At 41.0% G+C, this 13,286-nt stretch overlaps 1 protein-coding gene across 10 annotated transcripts in view; it reads right to left on the bottom strand.

The window, feature by feature from the left end:
• The window catches only part of LOC104863465 (microtubule-actin cross-linking factor 1), a 340,469-nt gene that overhangs the window by 232,132 nt on the left and 95,051 nt on the right, over positions 1 to 13,286 (bottom strand). The window contains exon 1 of one of the 10 annotated variants that reach the window (XM_033767736.1): positions 10,993 to 11,311. The exons of 8 other annotated variants lie outside the window; for them this stretch is intronic. In XM_033767736.1, the coding sequence (XP_033623627.1) occupies positions 10,993 to 11,101 (109 nt within the window). In that variant the 5' untranslated portion in view covers positions 11,102 to 11,311. Of the gene's footprint in view, positions 1 to 1,947; positions 2,030 to 10,992; positions 11,312 to 13,286 lie in introns of those variants that run through there. One more of the 10 variants, XM_033767737.1, reaches the window with a different exon arrangement.

The raw sequence follows: 13,286 nt of genomic DNA, 5'->3' as shown, positions 1-13,286 counted from the left end.
AAAGGAATAAATGATGACTAGCACTGTTTAATATTATAAGCATTGCATACATTACTACAACTACTAGCCAACATTTATTAACTTAAATAGGAGGCACTGGATTAAATGCTTTTGACGTCATGACAGTGTTTTTTTTTTTTTTTTTGAGACAGGGTTTCCTTATGTACGTCAGCCTGGACTTGAACTCACTTTATAGTCCAGGATGGTCTCTAACTTTCAATTATCTTCCGGCCTCAGCCTCCCAGTGCTGGGAGTATAGCATGCACCACCACCACCACCACCACACCTGGCTCAATAAAATTCCTGATTTCCCTATGCTTCTCTGTTGATTACAGAAAAAGTGCCTTTGGGATCTACACTTATCTCTGAGAGCTTTCAGATACAGATTACTAAAGTCCGGCGTAGGTGATGCATACCTGTAATCCTAGCACTCAGAAGGCTGAGGCAGGATTGCTGAGACCAGCTTGGGCTACACAAGTGAGTTCAAAGCCAGCCTGGACTACATAGTGATACCCTGTCTAAAAACAAACAAACAAACAAACATCAGATACATATTACTCTTTCAGGTCCCAAGGTAAAAAGGCTAAAGATAAAAGGCTTAAAGAGCATGACAATAACTGGCTCAAACTGTAGCCCTCGTGCTCCTAGCAGTCAGGAGGTATCAAAGCCCCAGTTATTTTTTCTGTGGTCCCCTCTACCAAAAAAATAATGATTTCAATGTTAGTAAAAAATTTGCCTAATTTGGATTGCGACTTTAATTCCACTTTAGAGACTCAAAAGTATAAAATTAAAAGATAACAGATTATTAAGCCAGTGGTTTCCCAAACTTAGATCTCACAGGCTATTAAATGTTCCAAAGAAAGTCTAACATGAAGTTGCAAAATTCATATCTTTTTTTTTTTTTTTTTTTTGGTACCGGGGATTAAACTCGGGCCCTTGTGCTTGGGAGGCAGGTGGCGGAACCATTAAGCTAAATCCCTAGCCCGCAAAATTCCTATCTTTAAAACTTACATCTAATAACAATACTTTCATAAAATAAGTGTTATTTTAACATTAAAAAATAGGAAGACAATTTCAGAATAAAGAACACTTCTTTACGTGAATTTAGCTTTATGAAAAACACACTACATCCCACTTCTACTTTTCATTTTACATAAACATCGGTGAATTAATGCTTAGTCCAGCACCAGTTTGACTTTTTTTTTTTTTTAATACCAGGGATCAAACTCAGGCCTTTGCACTTGCAAGGCAGGCAGCAGAACCTCTGAGCTTAATCCCCAGCTTCCAGTACCAGTTTGTACATCCCTAAGCTTGGAAACCTATGGTAACTTGCTCAAGGTCAGAGAACGTTATTTAAAGAATGTTATTTAAATGAACTCTTCCCTATCAGAAGAGATCTAAATCATAGCTAATAGGATTCTCTCCCTAGCTAACCCTTCTGTAGGCAGGCCCCTGTCCCCAGACCATCTTCAAGTGTTTTTCTCTCTTAACACTGGCAGAAGAGAATGTAAGAGAATTAGCAACAGACCCCAAAGAGGAAACACAGGCCATGCATGACTCCTCCCTTCCACCACTCCCAGCTTGCTCAGAGGTAGACTCCGTAACAAATCAACTTCTGCTAAAAATATACCCTGGACTTTCAGCACTGTGCAACGTAACTTAAAAGTAGCTTCCTGACCCAGGGAGAAAGAAGCACGAGCATGAATTCAGTCTCTATAAAAAGTTCCACACCCAAAGCGTAAGCTCTTAACTGCCAGTCACTACAACCTTAAGAAGCTCCCCAGGAAGTAGGGAACCCTGTCTATCTCACTCCATATTTTAATAAGCCCAAAGGTTAGAACACCTTCAGGACTTCAAAGGCTGTATATTCCTATGAGTCAAAGAGAACAAGGGCTATTTAGGATTCTCAGGCCCAGACAAGAAAAAAAAACACCCTCACATACTAACCCATACAGCACATACGGCAAACCAGGTGGGCGTTGAACTCGTGCTCATCTTGGTAACTGGGCCACATGGTGCCCCAAGGTGGCCGGCCCCACCTAAAGGAGGATGTCCGGAAGAACCTCCAGCTAGTGGCCTGGGCACCTCCTGCAGGTCCTCAAAGGAGGCTGCGAGGTGAAGAGAGACAGGCAGCCCCAGAGCTAGGCAATGAACAGGGAGAACGAAACAGAGAAGTAGCTCCACCCACAACTTCCTACTGACCTCCTTCTTCCCCTGAGGTCGGAGAGGAAGCTCCTCCCTAGGGCACTTCCAAATACAGGGTCCAGGTCTTCAGGCAAAGATGCTATCCCAAAGTGGCATAAATTTAGTGTTTCAGAGCTTCATATATAAAAGTCCAGTCAAAGTATCAAAGAAGCCTGAGCAGACAGAAGCTGGTCCTTGAGTTACCTTCCATTTGAAAAGCAGAAGCTTGTAACTGGGTAAATCTTTGACCATCTCCCGAGAGCTGGTAGGCTATCACGGCTTACTGCCAAGTGAGGAACAGTGCACCCATTGCCCAACTACCTGCTCCTCAGGCTCACCTCTTCTCAAGCAGTGTATCTGAAGTGTGACCCAAACAGAGAAGGTCTCATGATAGAGCAGGCACCAACACTGTCCATTGCCAAATTTCCTAAATTCCAGAGAGACTCACTTCCCCGCACTTTCGGCTGCCCGAAGGGAAGAGTCACAGACAATCCCTTGTACTTTAGACAGCACACCAGGACCAGCCAGCCTCTGGTGGAGATCAGCTCCACAGATTCCAGCAACTTCAGAGTTACTGTTTGCTTCTGCTCCGCTGTTTCTCCTCTGCCAGCCAGGAATGGCATCCCAAAACCTCCTTCCTCTTCCCAGATCCTCCCTCTTTGCCTTTACAGTGAGAGCACTTATCTCAGCTGTGCCAAAAATCCCTTTATCCAGCAGTGGAAGGCTATTGCTTGTTTGTTCAACTTGTTTTCCGAGTCTTGGCTAATTGTACCAGACACTGGAATGTTGAAGAAACACAATGAAGGGCTTTTTCACTCAGCCCAGCCCATCTATTGCTTCTTTACAATTCTGACCCAACTAGAGGTTAGAAGAGCAGAGCCTCTGTAGATGCTAGGACAGACAATCCAGTCCTGCCCTGTACCACTCGAAAAGGCCCCACTAATGATAAGGGTTTAATCACTGGCCCTCTCCTCTAGCTCTTAAATAGAACAACTTCTTTAAGCTAATGCTGCCTTCAAACCTGCTTCCAAAGGCAGGGAAGGAGGGGCAGCACCCAAGAATAAAAGTTTCTGGGTATCAGCCCAAAAGGCTACAAGTGAAAATGAGCAAACATCAGCTTACCCAGCAGGCCACTTGGTTTAAGTAAACCCTATGACCTCCATGGTCACCTGACAACTTCCTTCACTCCCGACAAGGCATTCCTCCCATCTACAAACTCCTAAAAATCCTATTACTGGTTACTAAGAAAGGGCATCACAGCTGACTTTATCCTTCCTTAACTAAGCTCTCGGTCACCCTGATAACCTATGATAACAGTACTCAGTCTAGCCCCCTTATTAGATACTCCTTAGCCTTGGAGAACAGTCCTCCTAGAAGCTACCTTGAACTAGGAAAAAGAATACACAAGAAATAGGAAAGAGAGACGAAAGGGGATAAACATTTCCTGATTCATATTTAGTAATATTTTCTTTTATCATACTGAAATTCCCTGAGTGCAAGGACTCTTATTTTTATACCTCAGTCTCTAGCACAGTTGGCTGACACTAAATGAGTTAAGCTAAAATTAACCCAGTATCTACTTTAATTGTTTATAGGTAATGTGCTAACAACTTTAAATAGAATTTCCTTTAATCCCAACAAGTCTTCTAAGAAATGAATTATCCTTTTAATTTCAATGACAAAATATACTAAGATATAAAAGCTTAAATAACTTGATCAAAATTAGATATTTATTTGTTCTTCGGCCAGGGATTTAGCTCAGTGGCACGGCATCTGCTTTGCAAGTGCAAGGTCCTGAGTTCGATCCCTGGTACTGGGGCGGGGGCGGGGGTATTTATCTCTCCAGCTCCAAAGCTGTGCTTTTTGTTGTACTGTGCTGTCTCTGAGAGGGACCTAAACCAGAAAAACTAAGCTAGGTGTAAGAGCTGCATATATACGTGGGGGGTGGGAGTCGTACAATATTCTCAGGGAAATTAAGAAATAAAAATTCCTAACTATGGCTGACTGGAGATTTAGGCTACATCTCAAACAAATATATGGGGCAACTTCTAGAAATACTGAATAGGTTCTGGGCTTCAAAAGAGAAGCTACTAGCGGCAGAAGAGGACAGGACTTTGTTCAGGATAGTCAGTTCTTAATTATCCAGGGAAGATGGGCTGGTAACATGATTATCTAAGCCATTCTCCATTTTTTTCTCAACTTTTCAGCACTTCAGGTTATAAGTTGGAAAAGATGAATCTGGCTGCTATCAGTAGATCTGGAACAGCTGAGTGAAGGAAAAAGGTTCAAGCCAATGTTAGACATATGGCTGAAAGTTATCAGAGAATTTACAGCTACTGGCTTTCTTATAATAGTATAGAAAATTAAATCTATATATTAAATTTATTTTCTAAAATGCCAAAATCAGCCAGGTGTGGTGATGCATGCCTGAATCCCAGTCAGTACCAGGGAGGCTGCGCCAGGAGGATTACCATGAGTTCAGGCCAGACTGGGATACACAGAGAATCTAAGGCCAGCCTGGAATTCTTTAAAAAACAAAACCTACTATAAAGGATATAAAAGTGGTTACAATGGGCCAGGGATTTAGCCCAGCGGTTCCACCGCCTGCCTCGCAAGCGCAAGGTCCAGAGTTCAATCCCCGGCTCCAAAAAAAAAAAAAAGAAATATAAAAGTAGTTACAGAAGTCTTTCTAATGTATAAAATGTTTCATAATATGTCACTAACTTTACATACTTCCACTTTGGTTCTGTCACAATTTTCTAATTTCCAACTATTAAATTTTGTTTTGTCCCAGCAGCCCTCAGGAAGGTAGTAGCATGTTTTCAATGATAATTTTTTGTAAAAAACCGTAACAACAGAAAACAACTACAGTAAGTCTGACTTAACATTCCAGTTATGAATTTTCACGTGTGCTGTATCAGATTCCTAGGTGTGCTATGTAAGATTTACTTTGTTGGATTACAAACAAATCTGACTTATGAACTTTCTCCTGGAATGGAACTCATTCATAAGGTGGGGGACTTAATGTACATAGTTCTGGCCATTTGCAAAATGTGTTCTAAGAACTAACTTAAGCTGGCTGTGGTGGTGCATGCCTGCAATCCCAGCACGTGGGAGACTGAGGCAAGAGGACTGACATGAGTTCAAGGCCAGCACCCACTACATAGCAAGACCTTGTCTCAAAAAACCATGCAACATTATCAGCCCCATTGTGCAGATGAGAAAACAGGCTGAGATAAATGAATGTCAGTTGGTAGGATCACAGCTATCATAAAAATACAGTCTGACTCCATGTTCAACCTGCTCTCAACCACAATTCCATACTACCTCCCAGTATAGGTTACATGATTATAGTGCCCAAATCACAGAATAAAATTAGAGAACTTCATTTTGTTTCTTCTCATATAGACTGAAACTCTGAAGTTGTGTGGAGTGAAACAACCTGTTGAAAATTACATAGTAATTACATAGTAATAGCCGGCTGCAAGCCTGTAATCCCAGCAGTTGGGAGGCTGAGGCAGGAGGATCGCTGTGAGTTTGAGACCAGCCTGGGCTGGATCGCTGTGAGTTCCAGGTCAGTCTCAACTACACAGTGAGACCCTGTCTCAAAAAATCAAAAAACCAAAAAACAAACCAAAAAAAATAAAAGAAAGAAAGAAAGAAAAAAAAATTACATAGTAATAAGCAGAAGAGCCATGACTTAAGAGCTCAGATCTACTGACTCAGAGTTCAGTGGTTTTTCTACTATCCTGCACAAATCTGGGGCTGGGGTGGGGCGAGCAAAGAACTAAAAAGACAAAGACTCCACCTTGATTGAAGCATCTAATGCTGTAATTATTTAAGCAAAGATATATTCGACATATGACCATTAGTTTAAGTGTTTATTGAAAGCCAAGTATGATGACACACACCTGTAATCCAAACACTCAGGAGGCTGAGGCAGGAGAATCACTGTGAGTTCAAGGCCAGGCTACACTGCATAGTAAGACCCTGGCTTAAGAAACCAAAATTTTAAAAACATTTAATTGAATACCTATTACACATTTAACAAATCTATAGATAGCACAAATGGAAGGCACACAGCTAATACTATAAGAAGAGAAAGTAAAGTTCAAAGAAATATGAAAAAGCTAGAATCCTACACCAAATCTCACAGAACAAAATTTAACTGTGATACCTACCTATAAATCAAGTACTAAGGTTCAAAAAGACCAAAAGCACAGTAGTGACTAGAGGGGAGATCACAATTCACAATAAAGTTTGGTTATTTTATAAATGATTTTAAGTGTTTTTAATCTTATATTTAATATGACCCAACAGAAGGAATAAATTGTTAAAAAAAAAAAAAAAAAGGTAATGCTACCTTAGGTTTCACTTCATGCATTCCATATCTAAGGATTGTATGTGGTCTTCCTAGCCAGATGCTGGAAATAGAAAGAACTTTGAGAGATCAGATTTTCCAAACCTTTCATTTTACCAATAAAGAAAAATAAATAAAAACCCTAGAGAAAGAAAATTTCTTCTTTTCATGAACACAAAAAAAACTCCTCAAATGTTCTTAAGCCCCTCTCCTAATTACACTGTCATGATGACAGACAGTATAAACTAAGACACAGGGCAACTCTGTATTGTTATGTTATCTTATACCTAAGCATCTACCTTAGGGTACATATCAAATGATCCAAGCCTTCTAAATACACATAGAGCAGGGCATAGTTCTCGTTACAGCAAATAGCTAATGCTATGTTAATTCTTTCATTTATTTATTCAAGTAATACTTACTGGCACCTATTTTGTCTTAAGCACATAAAATACTGAGATGAATGCGACTCCCTGTTCTCTAAGATCTCACAGTCTAATAGAATCCAACTGGTGGCAGGACAGGGAAGCTAAGTGAGATGGTAAGACAAGTTTAAATAAGTACTGCACCACAGAAGCACAGAAAAGGAACTCCTTTCAGTCAAGGAAGATGCTCCAGAGTCAGTAACTGATTACCTTGAAGGACAAACACACCATCAAGCAGCCCAGGTGAAGAGAAGATTTCAGGCAGAGTTACATGTTTTTAAATAACTCTAAAATGCTGGGTGCCTCTAAGGCCAAGACAGGAAATGAAACCTGTGAAACAGGAAAGCGACATAAAAACCCTTTCATATCAGGTTGAAGAGTCTAAACTCTTCTAAAAGCAGTGGGGAAGCCTGGATGGATTTTAAGCAAAAGAGTGAGACAGACAGCTCTATGTTTTAGAAAAATCACTGTGGCTAGAGTTACAAAATAGAATAGGGTGGAGGAAGGTTATTTCAAAAGTTTAGAGAAGAGGGGGCCGAGGATTTAGCCCAGTGGTTCCAGCACCTGCTTTGCAAGTGTAAGGTCTTGAGTTCGATCCGCGGTACCAAAAAAAAAAAAAAGAAGACTCACATGAAGATAGTGAGAGGTTCTGGGAATGATGGATGAGACAATAGTTGTGAGCACAAATGTGGACAGTATATATTAAATATATTTAATATTTTAAATGCTAATTGACTTTTAAGCCCTGTCTTATAGATATCATATCATGGCTGGGCCTCTTATATCTTGTTTACATCTGCTAATGAGATTATGACCTGGGAAGGTGGGTGTAAAAGTTGTGTATCATCAATCACAGGTGATTTCTTCACCACTTCTCTGCCACACTCCCTTCATCCTCCCTCCCATCCACCCCCAACATGGACACCACACATTTCCAAAGCAAAAGTCAAAAATGTAACTGCTCAGAGGAGTACTATAATGTTAAAGAGTTAAGAAAATACATCTACTGAGCCAGGCATGGTGGTGCATGTCTGTAATCCCAGCACTCAGGAGGCAGAGGCAGGATCGCTGTGAGTTCGAGACCAGCCTGGGCTACATAATGAGTTCCAGGTCAGTCTCAACTATATTGTGAGACCCTGTCTCAAAAAAACAATAACAACAACAACAACAACAACAACAACAAAAAAAAAAAGAACAAGAAGAAGAAGAAGAAAGAAAGAAAGAAAGAAAGAAAGAAAGAAAGAAAGAAAGGAAAGATATCTACTAATAGAAAGGGAGTGTCTAACCCAGAAACAATGGGTATTTTCAAATATTAGTTAGCCTAACACCTAGAAGAGGGAGCAGATTTGATCTCTGCTAAGCAAATTTTGGACTAAAGGTATGAGTTACAAAGGTACTTTAGTTTAAGAAAGAATTCCCTAGACAGGCTTGGTGTTGCAAACCTGTCATTGCAGCACTCAGAAACCTGAGGCAGGACTGCCGCAAGTTCAAGGCCAGCCTGGGCATCACAGTGAGTTCAAGGCCAGCCTGAACTATATAGCGAGACCCTGTCTCAAAAAAATCAAATGAATGGGCCAGGAATTTAGGTCAGTGGTTCTGCATGCCTTGCAAGCTCAAGGTCCCAAGTTTGATCCCAGGTACCAAAAAAAAAACAACTGAATACCTTCAATATCTAAAACCATATCCATTCTTTGTAGTATGCAAATGTGAGTAGAAAACAAGACAAGCACAAAACTTTCAATACATACCTTACACCAGTATTGCAATATCATCATATAGCGATGAGCCACCCACTCACTAAATATTATGGACTGAACATCTGAATCCACACAACTGAGCCTTGTCTGGAACCTGTTAGGCAATTTGTATTCTGTAATGTATTCCAATTTCTTTTTAAAAGGCCAGAAAGAGACTTTTTTCTTTTTGGTAGATGCTATGTAGCTTAGGTCGGCCTTGAACTCACTTATGTGTCTGGCGCAGGCTGGCCCCGAACTCATGGTGATCCTCTCACCTCAGGCTCCTGAGTGCTGGGATTACAGGTTTGTGTCACCACACCCAAAGGAAAATTCTCCTATTTTTAATCACATGTACATTTATGACCACTACAAATATATACAGGAGATGGTGGAGAAACTATTAGCAGGCAGTATTATAGAGTACATAAATTATTTTTTGAAATATTTTAAAATAAATGAAATACATCTTAAAGTCCAAATAGTAATATGCTAAGAATCTCTTAAGTATTTCCATGTATTCACAGCTCCCAACTGAAGAGCTTGCATTTGCTTGCAATCCCAGCACGGAGGGAGGCTGAAGCAGGAGAATCACAAGTTAGAGTCCTGCAAATTCAAGTCCTGAAATTTCAAGATCCTATCTCTAAATAGATAGAAAAATAAATAAATGGGCTGGGAGTGTAGCTCAGTGGCAGAAACCCCAACCCCACCCCCTTTGAGTCTCCAAGTACTCTCAAGTTTTTTTGTAATACACAAAAAAGAAAAGCAACAAGTTTTACAGACAAATTGAATATACACATTCCTAATACAGCTATTAGTAGAATCAAAGTTGTTTTACATAAATACAAAGCTTTCACAATTCATTTTCTTTCCATTTCAATGTATTTCATTGTTGTTTATGAAATTAATATTTCTAAAACAAAAATGAAAGCCTTAAAAGGGTAATGGCTCTTTTCTATAGAAAATGTGAAATATTAATGAATTAGTGGCTTAAAAATGTCATTACCATAATGTAATAGGAAACAAAGGCATAGCTTTTTGTCTACATGATATTTTCTCAATGCATATGATACATAATAGCACCAAGTAAATTATGCCTGGTATCGTTTCTTTCTAAGTTCAAATATAGGAAAGCAAAAGAAAGGAAAAAAGGAAGACATAGAAAAAGAAAAGAAAAGGCACACTAAAAAAGAGAAACAAACAAGAAAAAACAAAAGGCAAGCCACTTAGGGGTACCATTTTATATGCACCATCGTATGAGCAAACATATTTCCAGATATTCGTCTCTGTTTCTACTGACAGAGATACACACTGGGATCTTGACTGTAGTATTTAGTCATAAGCTTCTTCTGGGAATTACTGCAAAGGACACCGGGAAATGACGGAATAACCTAATTCTATCATTCATGAACTTCTAATGAAAGGCTAAGTAATAAGTGCCCAAATCTCCATTTTAACTTGTCAGAGACACCGTAGCAAATGTCTACATGCCTTGACATAAAGGTAGTGAGCTGACCACAGTGACTCAGACTCAAGTCACTCAGAGCCGATCCCTAATTGGGCAGTGAGAAGTAAACGGAGCACAATGTAACTACCAGCAATATGGGAAGAAAAAGGGCCCTGGCACCATTAAAAAAGTTTATTTTTGGTTTTGTTTTTCATTTTCAGAGCCCAATTCCTTGGAGAAGAGAACAGTTACCTTCCCAGCACTGAACAGGCTGTCTTGGATACACACACAGCTAAACTGTGCAGCTGCTCCAGGGGAAAGCAACAGCGAAAGAATGCAGGGACCCAGTCAGTGCTCCCGGATACACCTCGGCAAGGACACCGCTCGGCCCCTTCCTTCTATGACCTTTCCTCTTCTGCCTTTTCTCACCCCAAAATACACCAAATCCAGAAACTGCTCCAATTCCAGAAATCGTCTCAACTTTAACTGGAAGACTATGATAGTTAACTGTATGTTTGGTTAAAAGGAAGGATCCAAACAACTACTGTGAGATGAAGAACGTAAAAAAGGAAGACCTGAACCTCTGAGGAAGAACAAAGCAGCACAGCAGCCACTTCCCTCCAGCTTCGGGCCCAGACATCACCTCATCTAACCAGCACCCTGCAGCCAGACAACCTCAGGAAGACGGTCCACGTCTCCCAGAGATCCAGAGCCCAGATTCCTCAGTGTGTCCACACAGTCCAGTCTGACAAGCAGCCCAGCTGAAGGGTGCACTGGCCCTTTAAGGACCTCTGAGTCCTCACAGCCCCACAGCTAACTAAAGAATGGGGACCAGCTGGTTACCTGCTCTTCCTCTGGCACACCTCTTCCAGTACAGAACACCGGCAATTCCAAGAATGTGAGTCAAAATAAAGATGGTTGGTGGCAAAAAAGATGAATCTAAAAGAGGCATTTTCAGGCCTGTCCTTTCCTCTCCCTAAGTTAGCCACAAGCCAGCTCAGCACTGCCTCTGGATGCCTTTCTCGTGAGGTTACTGCTGTCCCGCACTATCAGCACAGAGGCAGAGGCCCAGGGCTTCGCGTCAGAAGTTTCCTGCCGGCTTGTCCTCCATCTCGCCTCTGACTGCTTTGGAGCAGGCAGTAGTGGCCTGGGACTGAAACGGTACTGTGTATCTCAGACAAAGCCCAGGAAACAACTGGCCTGGCCGTGGGGGAGGGGCAGGGGAAGAGGAACGGAGAGCAGAAAGGAGTGCCCCAGCTCGTGTCACGCTGACTCAAACCTCTATCTTAGGCATCCTTGGTCAGCTTAAACAAACAAACTTCAGACCCTTCTAAGAGAAGGGAGGGTGCCGGAGGACGTCACACCCCTAACTTTCCATTCCCAGCCCACTTGGAATGCCAGACTTCAGGATGCAGCCAGCACAGACGCACTAGGAACTTCTTGCAGAGAGCACCCTGGCCCAGCAGGAAACCTTTCCACAGCCACAACTCTGGGAGGCGTGTGCCACTGCAAAGGATGCACACACAACACATGGGACAGCAAGACAATCAGGAGACCAAACTGCTGGGGACAGTGTGGGAGGGCACTTTTCCAGGGTTGAAGAAGCTACCTGTTCATCAGGAACTCAAGGACAGCAAAAAGCAATGCCTTCCACAGAACCAGGGCACCGGCACACTAGAAGCAACTGAAAACACATTACCACTACATACCAACTAGAATGGCTCAATTTAAAAAGGGTGGTAATGCCAAGTGTCGGCATGGATATAAAGCAAACAGAACTCTCAGACACTGCAGTGGGTGTGTAAGTTGGCACACACACTAGAAAACAGTTTGGGTAAATTCTTATAAAGTTAAGCATACACATACTAGCAATCTCACTCTCAGGTATTTTCCCAAATGACAATACATACGTCCATCCACACAAAGATCTGTATATGAATGTTTATAGCAACATTACTCAAAATAAATAAAAACTGAAAAATAACCCAAATATCTACCCAAACTTATAACTGGTAAAACTTTTAAAGACACTACATCAACACAATGAACTGCTACTTTGCAATAAAAAGGAACTAACAGGGCCGGGACTTAGCTCAGTGGTGCCCCTGTCTGCTTCACAAGCACAAGGTCCTGAGTTTGATCCCTGGTACAAAAAAAAAAAAAGAAAAAGGAAGTAACACATGCTTGCTTCAGTGGCACACATACTAAGAAGGAACTACTAATACATTCACCCACATGGGCGATCTCGAAAGTATTATTCTACATGAAGAAGCCAAGCACAAAAGACTATGTAACTGCACAATTCCATTCATGTGACATTCTAGAAAATGACTACAGGAATAGAAATCAGAAGGGATGAGGGAAGAGAACTGATTACAAAGGGAACTGCTCTATGTGTTTATTATGATAGCAGTTCCATGGCTGTATACATTTGCCCAAACTCATTAAATTGTACACACAAAAGAGTGAATGTTATACATATATTATTCTTCAACAAACCTAACAAACATAAAACACGTTTAAAGACCAGAAAGTTTACACAACCTAAACTGAATATGCAAATGTCTCACAATAGCACTGCATCTCTCTGAAAAGGTATTTTACAAAGTATGGTGAGGACACACAACATAACACTGAAGAATATATCTAATGTCCTCGGTGATGTCCAGCATCCTCTGCTCAGAGAAGGTAAAGATTATACAGCTTCATCTGTCTACCAGATTAATCTTTGTTTTTAGGATGTCTATTACACTATGGGTGCTGTACTGTCACATGGATTAAAAAAGGCAAATTGCTTTATATATCTGTTGTTACCTTTTTTCCTAATAAAATGGAAGGGCTTTAGATTTGAAAAACCTACTATGGAGAAAGATAATAAATAGCCTTTGATGGAAGAACACAACAGGAACTTTTCAATCCAGTACCAAGAAATATTCACTTCGTGCTATGTGTCAGCCCTGTTTCTAAAGAAAACAAAGATCCTGTCCTCATTGGGCTGGGCATGGTAGCACACATCTGCAATCCCAGCACTCAGGAGACTGAGGCAGGAGGATCGCTGTGAGTTTGAGACCAGCCTGGACTATATAATGAGTTCAAGGTCAGTCTCAACTACATAGTGAGAACCTGTCTCAAAAAAA

The sequence above is a fragment of the Fukomys damarensis genome, unplaced genomic scaffold (assembly GCF_012274545.1).
Source record: "Fukomys damarensis isolate Sample0158 unplaced genomic scaffold, DMR_v1.0_HiC HiC_scaffold_23, whole genome shotgun sequence".
Lineage (NCBI taxonomy): Eukaryota > Metazoa > Chordata > Mammalia > Rodentia > Bathyergidae > Fukomys > Fukomys damarensis.
The sequence above is the reverse complement of the archived record's forward strand: the minus strand, read 5'-3'. Positions and strand labels throughout refer to the sequence as shown.